The sequence below is a fragment of the Saimiri boliviensis genome, chromosome 10, assembly GCF_048565385.1.
Source record: "Saimiri boliviensis isolate mSaiBol1 chromosome 10, mSaiBol1.pri, whole genome shotgun sequence".
Classification (NCBI taxonomy): domain Eukaryota; kingdom Metazoa; phylum Chordata; class Mammalia; order Primates; family Cebidae; genus Saimiri; species Saimiri boliviensis.
In genome coordinates, this window is record NC_133458.1 from 6,326,872 (window position 1) to 6,345,824 (window position 18,953).

Here is an 18,953-nt window from a genome sequence, read left to right on the forward strand (position 1 = left end):
TTGGGAGAAAATAGGAAAAGTACCCAGGATCTCACTAAACTATCTTTGCGACTTCCTATTAATCTATAATTATTTCAAAATAAAATATTTTAAAGACAGAGTTTATAAATGACTTAAACAAACTAGAAAATAAAACACTTCAGCTGTAATGATGAATCAAAACTAACAAGATTAAACTTAATAATAAAGAACACTGGGCCAGGCACAGTGGCTCTCGCCTATAATCACTTTTGGAGACCAAGGCAGGTGGACAGCTTGAGCCCGGAAGTTCAAGACCAGACTAGCAACACAGTGAAACCATGTCTCCGTTAAAATTATAAAAATTAGCCAGGCATGGTGGCACACATCTGTAATCCCAGGTACTTGCGAGGCTGAGGCAAGAGAATTGCTTAAACCCAGGAGGTGAAAGTTGCAGTGAGCTGAGATTGTGCCACTGTACTCCAGCCTGAGTGACAGAGCAAGATTCTGTATCGAAAAGAAAAAAGAACAAAGAACAATGTAAAAGCTCTGCAGTTAAAAAAAAAAAAAAAGTTGTTTGGGTATAGGATTATACAATGTAGGTAACCAAGGAAAGGCATGACTACTTTCCTAAATGCCAAAAAAAAGTCATCTGACGTCAATCTAAGGCAGATTATTAAGAGAGTATCTCAGGACGTAAGACACAGATACTTCAGAACATTTGCTACAGCAGTTGAGAGACACGACAACAGTAATTTTTTTTAATCCAGTATATTTCTGAAAAGACTGTTACATATTTTTACTAAAGCTTGAAGGAATAAACAATTCCTGTCTTATGCAAATTGTTCCAGAGAATAAAAAAAGAAGCTAACAAACTTATTTTATGAAGCCCACATAATACTGATACATGACCAGGCAAAAACAATACCAGAAATCAAAATTACAGTCTAATCTCACTTTTGAATATTGCTGCAAAGTTCCCAAATATTTGCAATTACAGTTCAGCATGTATTTCACATTTCATAACCAAGTAGGATTTATCCCAAATATGAAATAACTGTTCAAGCTGGACATAGTTGCTCACTCCTATAATCCCAGTCTTCTGAGAGGCTGAGGCAAGAGGATCACTTGAGGCCAAGAGTGTGAAACCAGCCTGGGCAACAAAGAGAGACCCCCATCTCTACAAAAAGAAAAACAAAGAAAATAACTGCTCAATATTTGAAAATGTATTAAAGCAATTTCTCCTATTAAGAGCAGGTGGGCTGCCAGGCACAGTGGTTCACACCTGTAATCCTGCACTTTGGGAAGCCAAGCAAGGTAGGTAGATCATGAGGTCAGGAGATCCAGACCATCCTTGCTAATACAGCAAAACCCCATCTCTCCTACAAATACAAAAAGTTAGACAGGCTTGGTAGCACACACCAGGAATCCCACCTACTCAGGAGGGTGAGGAAGGAGAATTGCTTGAACCTGAGGATTCTCCTTGAACCTGAGGCAGAGGTTGCAGTGAGTCAAGACTGCACCCATGCACTCCAGCCTGGGTGACACAGCGAGACTCCATCTCAAAAAAAAAAAAAAAAAGACCAGGTGGGGTTGCTCATACCTGTAATTTGAGCACTTTGAGAGGCCAAGGTGAGAGGACTGCTTGAGCCCAGGAAGTTCGAGACCAGCACAGGCAACATACTGAGACCACATCTCTATGAAAAATTTAAAAATTAGCCAGATGTGATGGCTCCCACGTGTGATCCCAGCTACTTGGGAAACTGAGGTGGCAGGACCTCTTGAACCTGGAAAGTCAAGTTGCAGCGAATCATGATCATGCCACTACACTCCAGTCTTACAGCGTCTCAAAAAAACAAAGAAAGAAAAAGCACAAATGTTCAAAACCATCTGATCATCTCAATAACAGAAGAGCCTTGACTAGATGTCAATACTTACTGTCATTCATAATTTTTTAAATTAAAAAAAAAAACCATCAGATTAAACTAGGAAGAGAAGAGCACTGTTTTAACCTGAAAAAGCATTTCCATAAAAACCTGCAGTAATCACTAGTAGAACACTATAATAAAATCTCATTCTCTTTAAGTCAGACAGTCAAAAAAGCACCTGCTGCCTCCAGTTCTGGTCACTGTTTTTTTGTTTTTGTTTTTGTTTTTGTTTTTGTTTTTGTTTTTGTTTTTGGAGATGGAGTTTCGCTCTTGTTACCCAGGCTGGAGTGCAATGGCGCGATCTCGGCTCACCCCAACCTCCGCCTCCTGGGTTCAGGCAATTCTCCTGCTTCAGCCTCCTGAGTAGCTGAGACTACAGGTGTGCACCACCATGCCCAGTTAATTTTTCGTATTTTTAGTAGAGACGGGGTTTCACCATGTTGATCAGAATGGTCTCAATCCCTTGACCTCGTGATCCACCCTCCTCGGCCTCCCAAAGTGCTGGGATTACAGGCTTGAGCCACCACGCCAGGCCCTCTGGTCACTGTTTTAAGAGAAGTTCTGGCCAACACAACAATACCAAGAAAAAAAACATGAAGTGCTAGGATTGGAAGAGACAAAGTAACCATTACTTGAAGGCAATACAATGGTCTGCATAAAGAAACTTAAAATAATCCACAGACTATTAAAACAAATAAGAAAGGTCAGCAAGGTTGCTGCATTAAAAAAATTAAAAACTTACAAACCTCAGTAGCATTCCCATATGCTGGCCATAATGAATTAGAAAATATAATTTTTAAAATATTTTGATGACAGCAACAAAAACATAAAGATACCAAAAATTAAGCTAACAAAAACTATGTGAAAGTTATTTTCGGGTTTTGTTTGTTTTTAAGACAAAGTCTCATTATGTCACCCAGGCAGGAGTGGAATGGTGCAATCACACAACTCACTGCAGCCTCGATCTCTGGGGTTGAAGCAATGCTCCCACCTCAGCCTCCCAAGTAGCTGGGACCACAGGTCAGTGTCACTATACCTGGCTAATTTATTTTTAGTTTTTGTAAAGACAGGGTCTCACTACGTTGCCAAGGCTGGTCTCAAACTCCTGGGCTCAAGCAATTCTCCCACCTCAGCCTCCCAAAGTGCTGCAATTACAGGCGCTCTGAGCCAATGTGCCCAGACTTCTGTGTAAGAGCTTTTTTTTTTTTTTTTTTTTTTTTTTTTGAGACAGCGTCTAGCTCTGTCAGTCAGGCTGGAATGCAATGGCATGATCTCAGTTCATCACAATCTCCACCTCCAAGGCTCAAGCGATTCTCGTGCCTCAGCCTTCCAAGTAGCTGGGATTACAGGCATGAGCCACCACGCCCGGCTAATTTTTGTATTTTTTAGCAGAGACAGGGTTTCACCATGCTGGCTGGGCTGGTCTCGAACTCCTGGCCTCAAGTGATCTGCCTGCCTTGGCCTCCCAAAGTGCTGGGATTACAGATGTGAGCCACCACGCCCAGCCTGTAAGAGCTTTGTAAAGGATGCTTTAGAACATTACTTGGAAAAACATGAATAAACAATAAGACACATATACCATATTCAAGGATAGGATTACTCAATTCCTATCCGTAAAAGTCAAATTTGATGTCAAATTGTTCCCAAATTAATCTATAAATAATCAAAACCCCATTATAACTTTCATGGAACTTAAGCTGACTGTAAAATGTACACTACAGAGCAAGAGCCAAAGCTATTCTGAGAAAAAAAATGAGTAAGAATCGAACCCACTAGATTAAAACATACGATAAAGTAGTAATGTTTAACACGGTGAGTATGGAACATAGAAAAATACATCAATGAAACAAAATAAAGACACCGAAAATATTCCCAAGCATAAATGGTACCTCAATATTACCAAAGATGTGTGCCAAATGGGAACATATTCTTCAATAAATAGTGCTGGGAAAACTAGCCTGTCACATGGAAAACAAAATTTCCTATCTCTTTCACACCATACTCACAAATTAACTTAAATTTTTCTTAGAGAAAAAAAAAATAGAAAGTCTTTATGACTTTGGAGTAGAAATGCATTTTTTTTTTTAAGACAAAATCTCTCTCTGTCGCCCAGGATGAAATGCTGTGGCACAATCTTGGCTCCCCGAAACCTCTGCCTCCTGGGTTCAAGAAATTCTACCTCAGCCTCCCGAGTAGCTGGGACTACAGGCACACACCACCATGCCCAGCTAATTTTTGTATTTTGGTAGAGGCGGGATTTCACTATGTTGGCCAGGGTGGTCTCAAACTCTTGACCTCATGATCCGCCCCCCTCGGCTTCCCAGAGTGCTGGGATTACAGGCGTGAGCCACCGCACCCAGCCCAGAAATGCATTTTTTAAACAGAAACAAATTATAAAAGACTGAGAAGTGTTACTATATCAAAATTTTAAATTTCTGGATAAAAAATAATTTTTTACAATGTCACAGAATAAAAAAGTATCTACAAAAAATTCATATTTAACCTCTACGAAGAGTTCCTATGATTACATTAAAAAGACAAAATAGAAAAATGGGTAAAAGAAAAATGGGCAAAGATATGAACAGGCAATGAAAGGTGCTCAACCTTACCATTAATCAGAAAAATGGAAAGTTTTTGAATGATCCATTGTTTTACATTCATTAGACCGACGGAAATGTAAGTAAAACAATACCAATTGTCAAGGCTGTACGAAGCAGAAATTCTCCCCCACTGCTGATGGGATATACATCAGCCTCCTGGAGGAGCAATGTGGCAATGCCTAATAAGGATGAAGAGGTGTACAGCCTGTGACAAAACAATTCCATTTCTCATTATTTCCTCCCAGGAAACTAGCACATATGCATAAGGAGATTGTTACTGTAGCATTTTATTTAACAGAGAAATGTGGGAAACACCCAAAAGGGAAAAAAACTGTTGTGGCAGGGCACAGTGGCTCATGCCTATAATCCCAGCACTTTAGGAGGCCAAGGCGGGTGGATCACAAGGTCATGAGTTCAAGACCAGACTGGCCAACATGGTGAAACCCCGTCTCTACTGAGAAATACAAAATTTAGCTGGGCATGGTGGCTCGGGCCTGTAATCCCAGCTACTTGGGAAACTGAGGTAGGAGAACTGCTTGAACCGGGACCCAGGAGGCGAAGGTTGCACTGAGCCGAGATCACGCCACTGCACTCCAGCTTGGGTTACAGAGACTCCACCTCAAAAAAAAAAAAAAAAAAAAAAAACCTGTTGTATATTCACATTAGAATTCTGATGCAGATCTGTATTGGCACTGATAAATGATAAAAACATAATATTGAGGGTTTTTCTTTTTAAAGACCATGCAGAAAGTTAGTTACAGTATGATACCATTTTGAAAATGTCTGAACTCACAAACTAATGTATCCTTGTACATGTAATATACAGCTAAAAATGGAGTAGAAAGTCAACCAGAAAACATCCACCAGAAGAAAGAAAGAAGGAAAAAAGAGGGGACTGATACTCAACCTGTAATACGTCATTTATTCATTCACTCTGATACAAAGATGAAATATGCAATAATGCTGATGTGTTCATTCTTGGTGGTAAGTCCATTGGGGTGGGGTGGGTGAGTGGGTATGTGTGTGTGTGTGTGTTTTAGAGACAGAGCCTTATTCTGTTGCCCAGCCTACGGTGCAGTGGTGCAATTTCCGCTCACTGCAATCTCTACCTCCCAGGTTCAAATGATTCTCCTGCCTCAGCCACCCGAGTAGCTGAAATTAAACACACACCACCATGCCCAGTTAATTTTTGTATTTTTAGTAGAGATGAGGTTTTGCCCTTGTGGCCAGGGCTGGTCTCAAACTCCTGACCTCAGGTGATCCACCCTTCTTGGCCTTCTAAAGTGCTGGGATTACAGGCGTGAGCCACCACGCCTGCCCGCTGTTATACTTGTTATACTTTCTATCTCCAGCCTAACTCTCTTCCCTGGGCGTTAAATCTCTTCACACCTGAACTCTTCCAACGTTGAATGTCTAAAAGTGCGCCCTTTCTCTCAGCCCCTCCCTGCTCCTCCTCCAGCCTCTTTCTACTGCTGTGATCACCACACATTCTCCTCCTAAAGCTGTGGCGGGACCACGGATATCCTCCAACAACTTAAGAAAAAAAAGCAGGGAAAAACTTTCTTCAAACAACCAAGCAAATTCTGCACAGAAGCTCAAACAAACCAGACACATGCAGAGCTGCCCCCTACCTCAAACAAATCAGACACATGCAGGGACAGGGCTTGGGACTTCTCTAGCAGAGTGGGCCAGGCCCCAGAGAGAAGCCTCAAAAACAGTCTGAAAATCCCTGGTATGCAAAATGAAAGCAGAATTCCTTAAGAGGACACTTGCAAGTCCTTCACCACCCAGCCTTTCTCCACAGGTCATCCCCACCTTCTGGCGCTCTCCCCACCTTCCTGCAGCACCCCTGCTTCTCCACACCCCCACAGTGCCTAGCCTCCGTGCCCAGCAGAGCGAGAAAGTCTCGCTCTAGCACTCACCGCACATCCACACACTTGCACACAACAGTTCCACTCCCAGCACCAAGACACATAGCAGGCCAACTGTCCACGCTAACCCAGGCCCTCACTTCCACATCTCAGTATGCTCACTTCTGCCCCATCATCTTCTAACCTTGACTCCTGGGGCCTCTCTATCCTTGCAACAAATTCAGCCCAACAATACAACTGTTCTTTCACTCCCACCTCTTTGACAACTGTATTCTCCTCCTAGCTTCTGCAACTGCTAAGGTTCTGACAGCGGCAGTCTGAGAGCTCTCCTGCTCTTTGACAGTGAATGAAATCCTGCTAATAACTGTCTTCGCTTCCCTTCTCTATTAATAATGACAGGTTAAATAGGGCAGCCAACTGCATGCTACTGACAGTTTTAAATGGCAACACATTAAAGCAAAAGGTGCAAGGTCAGCCTTTTATAGCTGTTGCACTTAACAAGGTTAAAATCTAATCTTCTGCTTTGAAAAGTCAGGAAGTTCAATTTATCAACTCAGCATGGACTGATCGCATTCTGGGGCATTCACATTAATGAAATTCACAAAAGACTGATTCATCCTACAGAACACCAATTGTTATGGACTGAACCATGTCCCCACAGAATTCACTACGCTGAAGCCCTAACCCTCAATGTGACTGCATTTGGAGATGGAGCTTTTAGGGAGGCGATTAGAGTAAATGAGGGATTCCCATCAATAAGAGTGGTGGCCTTATAGGAAGAGAAAGAGACATCAGAGAGGTCCCCCCGCACTGAGACAGAGATCAGACCATGCGAGGGCACAGAGAGAAGGTGGCCACATGGCAGGCCAAGGAGAGAGATCTCACCAGAAACCAACTCTGACAGCACCTTGATCTTGGACTTCCAACCTCCAGGACTATGATAACAGTAATTTCTCCAGTCCTTAGTATTTTACTATGGTGCCCCAAGCACACTAAGAATCTCATTTATGAACTCAAAATGAGAACACAGCAGACTAATCACACCTGTCTTCAAGGATAACCCATTCATGGCAGCAGAGCATTAAGATCTAGAAAATCATATTGATGGCCAGTTATTCAGCAAGCAAGGAACTGGAATGAGGTGATTTAAATGCTCTCAAAGAATCTGGAGTCCACTTCCCAGTTATGTGAATACCCACATTCACCTAATACAGCTTTAGCCCTCCCCTGAATAAACACCCATGAAGCATCTTCTCTCCAACTGTTTTTCCCTGTCCATGTTCTGCACTGTTCACAAAGCCTGTTATTAAAACATCATGGACCCCTAACAACTTACAATTTCTAAAATCACAACTTATCCTACAAGAACTACATGTAGGGAGCAGAGTTTCACTTACTCTTGATTAATACATCTTACTCTTTAGCTAACTGTTTCCAAATAATAACCTGAAATGTAGACAGTTCCAGAGAATCCTATCCTTTAAACAGCTGACTAACCTTGGGAAGACTCCTACAGGAAATAAAGAGTGAGCAGACACCCCGTGCCAAACTGCAAGGACACGTCCGTGAAACTTATCATTCTCTACTGATTAAAACTGAAATGAAACAAAAACAGAACACTTCTAAACACAATGAAAACAGTTATCAGGCCTATCACTTCCACCCCCTTAAAAAAAAAACCTTTCAATAGAGTGAATAGTGTAATACAAGAGATACTCAGTCCATTAAGTTGCTAAGCTAACCGACTGTATGTATTTAAGACTACAAATTAACCTTAAAGACCAGATATACTTTTTTCTAAGCAGTTCAGGCATTTATAATTGAATAAATGGACTCTGCTGACCACCCAAGCTGAGATTCCAATGACAGTGATGAGGGGCTTTATCAGAATGGAACAAAAGAAATAGAAAATTGTGGGGTAACCAGAACAGTCTTCTAAATGAAGACGGTAAGTACATTAATACACCTTGAAAAACAGAATCAGAACACTTAGAACAATTCTGAGAAACACAAACCTTTATAAACCCAAGGATAGAGCTTTACTTACATGAAGGAATAATGAACTGGGGCTCAGTGTTGCCTGCGTAGCCAAGCTTGGTATACCTAAAAGCACAAAGTCATCAACACATGTTTAGATAATAATGCTCTCATCTACATTGAATTTATGTCTTTTATCATAAGCTCTCCAAGTCCTAAAATATCAAGCCTCAGAATACTCCTTGAAATTAAAAAAATAAAACTTGTGACCACTGAGAATCAAACACTAATTTCAAATAAGAAAGCAGTTTTACAAAAACTTTAAATAGTATGCTTGTTTCTACTAGAAAAAAAAGAAACACATATATACTAACATATAAATTACATTTTGTGTATCCCTAATAACTTTAAAAGTGCTTTGACTCTATCTTTACAAAAACTCTGTGAAGAAAGTAGAAATTATCCCTGTTTTGCAGATGAGAAAAGGGAGGCACTGAGAAGTGGATTAAACTGCCCACACTAATGAACTGCAGAAAAAGAACTCCAATCTCCATATGCAGGCTAATTCCAGCGCTGGCTCTCCAAGAAGTATACTTACTTCCTAGAACTTTTATACAAACTTCCTGAACTTTGGGGGTGGGGGGTGGTTAGAAAATGATTATGTAATTTTCTTAAAATGTCATGGCATATGTCTAAGAAACAGCTACTGCCATCTCCTGAGAAGCATCTGACAAGAGCATCTCTTTATCATCTCATTTCAGAAGGAGCCCATTTTCTGTCAAGACACTGCATGATAGATTCCAAAAGTCTCAACTAAAACAAATGCCAAAATACTACTATCTGTTCCAAAAGCATTTGCTAATCTCCTAAATATAAAAGGGGGGGGTGGTGGAAAAAAAAAACCACCACTCAGAACCATCTGCTGGAAATAAAGTTGAGAAGCGGTGAGTAAATTGAGAAGACTCATCAGCACGTCCCTTCTTATTAGGACTACTCTAATTAACAGTAAAACAGTAACGTCTGGACAACCAAGCAGTCATTCTGTAATAATACTTACAGTGAATAAAAATACTAGCAGTGTTGGCCAGGCTCAGTGGCTCATACCTGTAATCCCAGCACTCTGGGAGGCCAAGGCGGGCGGATCACCAGGTCAGGAGATCGAGACCATCCTGGCTAACACAGTGAAACCCCGTCTCTACTAAAAATACAGAAAATTAGCCGGGTGTGGTGGTGGCGTGCACCTGTAGTCCCGGCTACTCGGGAGACACTTGAATCTGGGAGGCGGAGGTTGCCTTGAGCCAAGATCATCCCACTGCACCCCAGCCTGGGTGACAGAGGGAGGCTCTCTCAAAAAAAAAAAAAAAAAACACTAGCAGTGTTAAAACTAACTTTATTAATTCGCTGTATTTTTAAAATTATTTCGAGATGCTTGCTATTACATTTTTGATCTGGTAATACTTCTAAATTCTAAATTAATTTTGTAATTTTTAAATCTATTTTACTATATGCTAGTTTTACTACGTTTGAACACATGGCGAATGGGTAAGGTCTAAGGACACAAAAAACACATCAGCTCCCCTTAAATCACACATTACTGCTCAGCTTCCACAAGATCTGAGATCTTCATGCCACAGGAGACAGGGCAATGCCAAGCCCTGGGACTCCTCAGGCCTGAGTCCTGAGCTTCTGGAGGCAAGACCCACGTGAAGCCTGCTCCAGTTCCACAACTAGAGAGCTGGAAACAGAGTACAAGGCCGAGTGGACCCACAACAACCCCACTGCAGGGTTCACAGGCCTACAAGGGGGATTTCAGAGCCAACTCAGGATGGAGGCAACAGAGACTGGCCTTTAGAATTCCAGATCCTCCCTCATTTGAACATCATTCTGGAATTATATTCCAGAAAATAAATATAAATAAGTGAATTACTAACCCAAGGCTAAACGTGCCTATGGAATCCAACAAGCAGATCTGAAATCATCAAATCTGTGTCTTTAACAAATTACATCAGCTACTTCCCACAAAAAGTATGCACCTTATGCTTAAATAAATCCACCTTCCCACACCGTTAGACTATGAGTTCCACACGCTGCCCAGAACAGGGTCCTTCCTCATGGCTCTATCTACACCCCCGGCACAGTGCCTGGCACATGGCAGATACTCCAGAAATATCTGCTGAATGTATTCTTACCAGTTGCAACAAAGGTAATCATTGTCAAACTGCTAGGGGAAAACCGATATTTGAAAAAGGGATGCTGGAAGTCAGAATCTAATGGAACCAGAAAAAAATCACAGACATCATCTACCACAATCTCCTACCTAAAAAGGAGCAGTGACCAATGTCTAACGGGTTTTAGGAAAAAACAATAAACACTGAAACCAATATGGTAAAATGTTAACATTTATTAAAATTAGGTGCTAAGTATCATTCAGGTTGTTATATCATCTTCATATTCTGAGTACACTGTATTGGTTAAGACCATGCACTTTGGCACCATACTGAGTTCAAATCCCAGCCCCACTATTTGACAAATGTGTATCTTTGGGCAAGTTACTTTACCTATCTGTATGTCAGTTACTGTAAAATAGGGTTAATACAACCTATCTTTTATTTTAGGGTTAATATAACAATTGAGTGAGTTAGTATATATAAAAATACTAGAATACTATCTATACAAGTATTCATTATTATTTTTACTATTATTTTTCTACATGTTTAAATGTTCCCCAATTTAAAATTTTGAAAAGTTAGTGTGAGCACAGTGGCTCACACCTTTAATTCCAGCACTTTGGAAGGCTGAGACAGGAGGACTGCTTGAGCCCGGAAGTTTAAGACCAGCTTGGGCAACAAAGCAAGACCCCATGTCTACAGAAAACTTTTAAAGTGGCTGGACTGGTGATGCATGCCTGTAGTCCCAGCTACTTAAGAGACTGAGGCAAGAGGACCCCTTAAGCCCAGCAGTTCAAGGTTGCCTCAGCCTCCTGGGCTCAACTATGACTGTGCTAACCATACTCTAGCCTGGGTGACAGGGCAAGACCCTGTCTCAAAAAAAAAAAAAAAAAAAAAAAAAATTCTGAAAAGTTAAAAAAAAAAAAAAAAGCAATGTGTTCTGTGTCCCAAGTGACAGCATTCACTCTTTCCACTGTACACCATGGACAGTTTAATTTGTATAGTGGTGAGAATGAAGTGTATGAAACCAATAGTAAATCTAGGATATACCTGGTAAGTCTTCAACAATTATGTCTCATTTCCACCCCAAAGTTTTGTACCCTAAAATCGTAACTATGACCCACAGCAGAAAAAGGTCAGACTACAAAAACAGACTTGAGCACTGTTAGGCCCACAGCTCTTGAACTAAACACAGATGCCACTCAGCAACAGCTGCTGGAATGTTCAGATTCCGGAGCTAAAACGTTCTTTTAGACAGTAAAGCCTTGGAAGGAGGCCTCTATCAGAGTCACACTAAGCATTAAGTATCAATGACATTAAGCCAAGAATGATTTTCATGACTGAGGCAAACCAACATGAAGATATATTAATATTCTTACGTGTTAACAACTTACTGTGAGAGCTTCCCTTACCCTCCTAGCAGAACTGAAGTTATTTTTAAAAACACTGACGAAAGCACAAATTATTCAGATCACTTAATTCTAATGCAATATCTTTCCATTTTCCTGGGCTATTCCTTATATATTAATAGTATCAAATACACTTAAAAGTTTTGTGACTTTGAGTAATCATAATGTAGCAAACATCAAACAAATTTTTTAAGAGACATTCAAATTTAAAATTTTAATAATATCTCCACCAACATAGGCTCACCCATCCCAAACTTCAACGGCAATCTATCAAATATAACTCAGTAGATGTCATCTAAAAAGTGCACATCCTCAAATTCTTCCCTAAGAGAACTCAATGCTAGACTGGCCTGCCCCATTAGAGATGACAACATTACAGCTCAATGCCATGAAGAGTAGGATCAAAAAAGCAAAAGTAAGACACAATTCCTAAATATGCAGAGTGCTCAAGACACCATTTACCAGAAAAAGAAACATTCCCTATTTCAACCAATTTACTAACTAGAAACAATGTAGCAGGCACTGTACTAGTCACTAAAACATATAGACTGAGGATAGGGATGAGGGTGGACATGGCCCAGGTCCTCAAAGTGTTCCTCAAAATGTTTACCTATTCAACAGAGGACTTCAGATTGAGTTTTCCAGTTTTTCCAGTTGTAATATGGCTTACTTTACCTGGAAGGCAAGTTTAAGATCATCTGGGTAGGCACTGAGAAAAAATAAGCCACGTGAGGCTTATGAGGCTTGACCAGATCACCTGGGAAACTCCTGAAACAGATTCCCAGGGTCTGTGCAAATTTCACTGAATAGGAATCTCCAGAAAAGATTGGGCATGTGTTCTTAACAGGCTTCCCTCACACACATGGTTCTGGTGAACCATCTTAGAACACTGACCTTGACTACACCACATGAAGTCACCTTTGGCATTTTTATATGATGCAAGCTCCCCAACTTCACAGTCACATTCTACCAAAACCTCCTTCCACCCACCACATTTAGCAAAATATATCTATAATATTAAAGTTTAGGCCGGGCATGATGGCTCACGCCTGTAATCCAAGTACTTTGGAGGCCAAGGTACTTTGGAGGCCAAGGTGGGCGGATCACCTGAGGTGGGGAGTTCAAGACCAGCCTGACGAACATGGTGAAATCCTCATCTTAAAAAAAAAAAAATAGTTTAATACTGGTCAGAAGTTCAAAAGAAACAACTCATACGTCCTTTTTTTTTTTTTTTTTTTTTTGAAACCAGTCTCACTCTATTGCCTAGGCTGGAGTGCAGTGGTGTGATCACGGCTCACTGCAGCCTCTCAACCTCCCGGGCTCAAGTGATCCTCCCACTTCAGCCTCCCAAGTAGCTGGGACCACAAGCACATGGCATCACGCCCAGCCAAGTGTTTTTTTGTTTTTTTTTTTGTTTGTTTGTTTTGTAGAGATCTGGGCAATATTCCTGTGTTACCCAGATTGGTCTCAAACTCTTTGGCTCAAGGGATCCTCCCACCTCAGCCTCCCAAAGTGCTAGGATTATAGGCATGAGCCACCAAGCCCCAGCTACCAAACGTACCAATTTTGTCTTATTTAAAACACTGTAAACACCATGTGTTCAGGTATTCTATGAAAAAAAAAAGCGGGGGAAGGGGGAAGGAGGAAATGCTTTTCAATTCAAACTATGCAATTAAGAAGTAGTAAAAAGGCCGGGCGCAGTAGCTCACACTTGTTATCACAGCACGTTGGGAGGCCGAAGCAGGCAGATCACGATGTCAGGAGATTGAGACCACCCTGGCTAAAATGGTGAAACCCTATCTCTACTAAAAATACAAAAATTAGCCGAGTATAGTGGCAAGTGTCTGTAGTCCCAGTTACTCAGGAGGCTGAGACAGGAGAACTGCTTGAACCCAGGTAGCAAAAGTTGCAGTGAGCCAAGATCGCACCACTGCACTCTATCCTGGGCGACAGAGACTCCATCTCAAAATTAAAAAAAAAAAAAAAAAAAAAGGAAATAGTGAAAAAAGACCAGGCACAGTGGCTCATGCCTGTAATCTCAGCACTTTGGGAGGCTGACACGAGCAGATCACCTGAGCTCAGAAGTTCGAGACCACCTGAGCAACAAGGTGAAACCCCCGACTCTACTAAAATACAAAAATTAGCCAGGCATGGTGGCACTTGCCTGCAGTTCCAGCTACTCAGGAGGCTGAGGCATGAGAATCACTTGAGCCCCAGCATCACTGTACTCCAGCCTGAGCGACAGAGTGAGACTCCATCTTAAAAAAAAAAAAAAAACACGCTGGATGCAGTGGCTCACACCTATAATCCCAGCACTTTCAGAGGCCAAGGCAGGCAGATCATGAGGTCGTGAGATTAAGACCATCTTGGCCAACATGGAGAAACCCTGTCTCTACTAAAAATACAAAAACATTAGCTGGGAATGGTGGCATACGCCTGTAGTCCCAGCTACTCAGCAGGCTAAGGCAGAAGAATCATTTGAACCCAGGAGGTGGAGGTTGCAGTGAGCTGAGATAGCACCACTGCACTCCAGCCTGGTGACAGAGTGAAACGCAGTCTCAAAAATAAAAAAAATAAAAGTAGCAGGCTCACTATGAAAGTAAAATCTAGGCTCAATCTATGAAAGTAAAAAACTTAAGATAAAAAGAGAATATTCCTTAGGAACAAATGATGGGGGGGGGGAATCTCAAACCAAAATAAAATGAAACACTGGAAGAATCCTTATTAAAGCCAGAACTAAGCTAAGGAGATCTACTACCATTATTCTGATTTTACACTGTTTAGGAAGAACCAGATATTACAAATCAAAAAGAACTAAGTAAAGGAAAAGATTCTGGGAATATGGAGGAGATTAAAATTTAATTCTTTTTTTGAAACAGAGTCTCACTCTGTTGCTCAGGATGGAGTACAGTAGTGTGATCTCAGCTCACTGCAACCTCCACCTCCCAGGTTTTAGCGGTTCTCCTGCCTCAGCCTCCCAAGTAGCTGGGACCTACAGGCATGCACCACCACGCCTGGCTAATATTTTTTTAACACAGATGGGGTTTCACCATGTTGGCCAAGCTGGTCTCGAACTTCTGGCCTCAGGCAATCCACCTTGGCCTCCCAAAGTACTGAGATTACAGGTGTAAGCCGCTGCACCTGGCAAATTTAATTCTTTATAGATGATAACTGTTTACCTGGAATAACTAAGGAAATTAAGAGAAAAACTAAAAGCCATAAGGGAATTCAAAAAGACGACCAGTTACTAAATGAATAGGCAAAAAACAACAACTTCCCTAACAATAACAAATAAGAACATATAATAAATGAGCCGGGCATGGTGGCTCACGCCTGTAATCCCAGCACTTTGGGAGTCTGAGGTGGGTGGATCACGAGGTCAAGAGATCGAGATCATCCTGGTCAACATGGTGAAACCCTGTCTCTACTAAAAATACAAAAAATTAGCTGGGCATGGTGGCACATGCCTGTAATCTCAGCTACTCAGGAAGCTGAGGCAGGAGAATTGCCTGAACCCAGGAGGCGGAGGTTGCAGCAAACCAAGACCGCGCCATTGCACTCCAGCCTGGGTAACAAGAGCGAAACTCCACCTCAAAAAATAAAAAATAAATAAATATAAATAAATAAATAAATAAATAAATAAATAAATAAAAACATCCCATTCAGAAAGGCAACAACAGACTACTACCCTTAAGAATAAACTACAGGTCGGGCGCAGTGGCTCATGCCTGTAATCCTAGCACTTTGGGAGGCCGAGATGGGTGGATCACCTGAGGTCAGGCGTTCGAGACCAGCCTGACCAACATGGTGAAACCCCATCTGTATTCATAAAATTAAAAATAAATTAATTTTTTAAAAAAAGAATAAACTATATAGCCAAGCTATATCTGTTTGAGAAGGGAGAAAAAACAGTAGTTGACATCCATATCTGCTTCTCCAGGTGGGTGGTGCTGGAGAGTTATGTAGGACTTTATGTGGCCAGCCACACACACACACACAAAAAGAATAAACTACATAACATAACTATATGACCAAGCTATTACTCCTAGCCCTAAAATATTACCCTTCAAATAAATTCTCCATATACAAGCAGACAAATAGAGATATACCTTAATCTTATACAGGAAGAGTCCTTTTTTCTGTTGTTGTTTAAGTTTCTGGTCAATTGGTTCAGGATAAGGAAGAGTCAAATTTTTTTTTTTTGAGTCAATATTTTTAAAAGGAACACTGAATATCACTACATCTACTTATAAATTTAATGCAAAGCCATTCAAAATTGGTGCCAATACTGAAGGTGGTCGTAGAGGGTTCAAGAGCCATTATAAAGGGTCACATTATCTAACAAAAATTGTAATGCATACACTCTATTAGCCAAATAGTGCCTTTCTAGGAATATACTCCACGTAAGTATTTTTACATGTATGCAAAGATATACACACAAAAAAAAGTTCAGTGAAGCACTGTAATAGCAAAACAACTACTAGAACCTGGAAACACTCAAAATAGAGGATATGTTAAATAAATTATATAAATTATGTATCAATTAGATATTATATATATAAATTACATATCCATCCAACAAAATTCCATACAACCATCAAAAATGAAGATGTATAGTTACTGCCATAAACAGATGCATAATATAGCTTGAAAGTGCTTGCAAACAGTATATATTTATAATGTGAGGCCAGCTTAATATGGCCACAATGCTAGGTTCGAATCCCAGTACCAGCTATGTGATTTGAGGCACGTAAATTAATCCTTTCATTCGTTGGTTTCTTCATCTCTAAAACGTGGGTAATCTCTACCTCAGTGTTAAATGTTGCCATTTTTGGATAATATTTTGCAATTCAAAAGAAGTAGGATTTCATTGTGCAATAATTTTATTTACTTACTACTGAATATTAATTTTTATATACTAGGGATCTCTATTTCTCTCATGAAGTGTCCTTAGACAACTTTTCTACTAGAGTTTTAGTGTTCTTATCAATTTGTGTGAACACTTATATACTGAGGATATTTGTGCTTGCTCATATACACTGCTATTTTTTCCCAGTTTGTTTACCTTGTTTACCTTGTTATATATTTTCTGAAATGTAAGTATTTAAACAGCCTAGGTGGTCAAATATACCAATTACTTTCCTGAATAATTTCCTTCATTTTGTTTCTACTTTAAAAGTCCCTCTAGCCAGGTGCCGTGGCTCAAGCCTGTAATCCCAGCACTTTGGGAGGCCGAGGCGGGTAGATCACGAGGTTAAGAGATCAAGACCATCCTGGTCAACAAGGTGAAACCCTGTCTCTACTAAAAATACAAAAAAATTAGGCCGGGCGTGGTGGCTCAAGGCAGGGCGTGGTGGCTCAAGCCTGTAATCCCAGCACTTTGGGAGGCCGAGGCGGGTGGATCACAAGGTCAAAAGATCGAGACCATCCTGGTCAACATGGTGAAACCCCGTCTCTACTAAAAATACAAAACATTAGCTGGGCATGGTGGTGCGTGCCTGTAATCCCAGCTACTCAGGAGGCTGAGGCAGGAGAATTGCCTGAGCCCAGGAGGCGGAGGTTGCGGTGAGCCGAGATCGCGCCATTGCACTCCAGCCTGGGTAACAAGAGCGAAACTCCGTCTCAAAAAAAAAAAAAAAAAAAAAAAAAAAATTAGCTGGGCATGGTGGCGCATGCCTGTAATCCCAGCTACTCAGGAGGCTGAGACAGGAGAATTGCCTGAACCCAGGAGGCAGAGGTTGCGGTGAGCCGAGATCGCTCCATTGCACTCCAGCCTGGGTAACAAGAGCGAAAACTCCATCTCAAAAAAAAGTCCCTCTATAGGCCGGGCGTGGTGGCTCATGCCTATAATCCAAGCACTTTGGAGGCCAAGGCAGGCGGATCACCTGAGGTCAGGAGTTCAAGATCAGCCTGACCAACTTGGTGAAGCCCCATCTTTTAAAAAAAAAAAAAAAAAGTCCCTCCATATACTAAAATTTCTTATCATTTCTCTTCCAGTTTTAGATATATATCTATCTCCATCCCAAATGAGAACTACACTAATCCAATTTTCCCAAACATATGTAAACATTCAAGACCACCAACTTTACATTAAAATCCCTTGGGGTTTTTTTTAAACACTACCTTCCAAAAGCTAGCATGATAGACGTAAGTACTACTCTCAAAAACACATAAAACTGGTCAGGCACAGTGGCTCACACCTGTCATCCCAGCACTTCGGGAGGCCAAGGCGGGTGGATCACCTGAGGTCGGGAGTTCCAGACCAGCCTGACCAACATAGTGAAACCACGTCTTAAAAAAAAAAAGATTTCATATCATCTCTATTCCAGTTATATATATCTCCATCCCAAATGAGAACTACACTAATCCAATTTTCCCAAATATATGTAAGCATTCAAGACCGTCAACTTTACATTAAAATGCCTTGAGTTTTTTTTTTTTAAACACTACCTTCCAAAAGCTAGCATGATGGAGGTAAGCACTACTCTCAAATACACATAAAACTGGCCAGGCATAGTGGCTCACACCTGTAATCCCAGCACTTCGGGAGGCCAAGGTGGGCAGATCACGAGGTTGGGAAACTGAGACCATCCCGGCCAACATAGTGAAACCCCGTCTCTACTAAAAATACAAAAAAAAAAAAAAAAAAAAAAATAGCTGGGCATGGTTGCGCATGCCAGCTACTCGGGAGGCTGAGGCAGAGAACTGCTGGAACCCAGGAGGCAGAGATTGCAGTGAGCCGAGATCACACCACTGCACAACAGCCTGGGCAAGTGTGAGACTCTGTCTCAAAAGAAAAAAAAAAATAGGTAAAACTATACCTACAGATTGCCAGCCAAGTTATCAAACTCAGTATATCACCTTCCATGTGTCCCTTAACTTGTCTGAGACCTTTTCTCATACGGATATGAGAATTGGAACTGGAATTGGAGGGCTGAGGGCTGTGGATGGCCCCAAATACTCAGGCCATGGTGAGCCCTCCTCTCCTGCCCCACACTGCTGGGCACTTGCTCCTCCTTAGCTTCAGCCTTCTCTAGAAGTT

The 18,953-nt window shown here is 41.2% G+C and overlaps 1 protein-coding gene across 6 annotated transcripts in view; it reads right to left on the reverse strand.

Annotated features, from left to right (window-relative positions):
* ACTR3B (actin related protein 3B) overlaps positions 1-18,953 on the reverse strand; it is a 103,940-nt gene that overhangs the window by 70,730 nt on the left and 14,257 nt on the right. For 3 of the 6 annotated variants that reach the window (XM_074378866.1, XM_074378870.1, XM_039472908.2), the window contains exon 2: positions 8,405-8,460. The exons of 2 other annotated variants lie outside the window; for them this stretch is intronic. In XM_074378866.1, coding sequence (XP_074234967.1) covers positions 8,405-8,460 — 56 coding nt within the window. Of the gene's footprint in view, positions 1-7,854; positions 7,953-8,404; positions 8,461-18,953 lie in introns of those variants that run through there. One more of the 6 variants, XM_074378867.1, reaches the window with a different exon arrangement.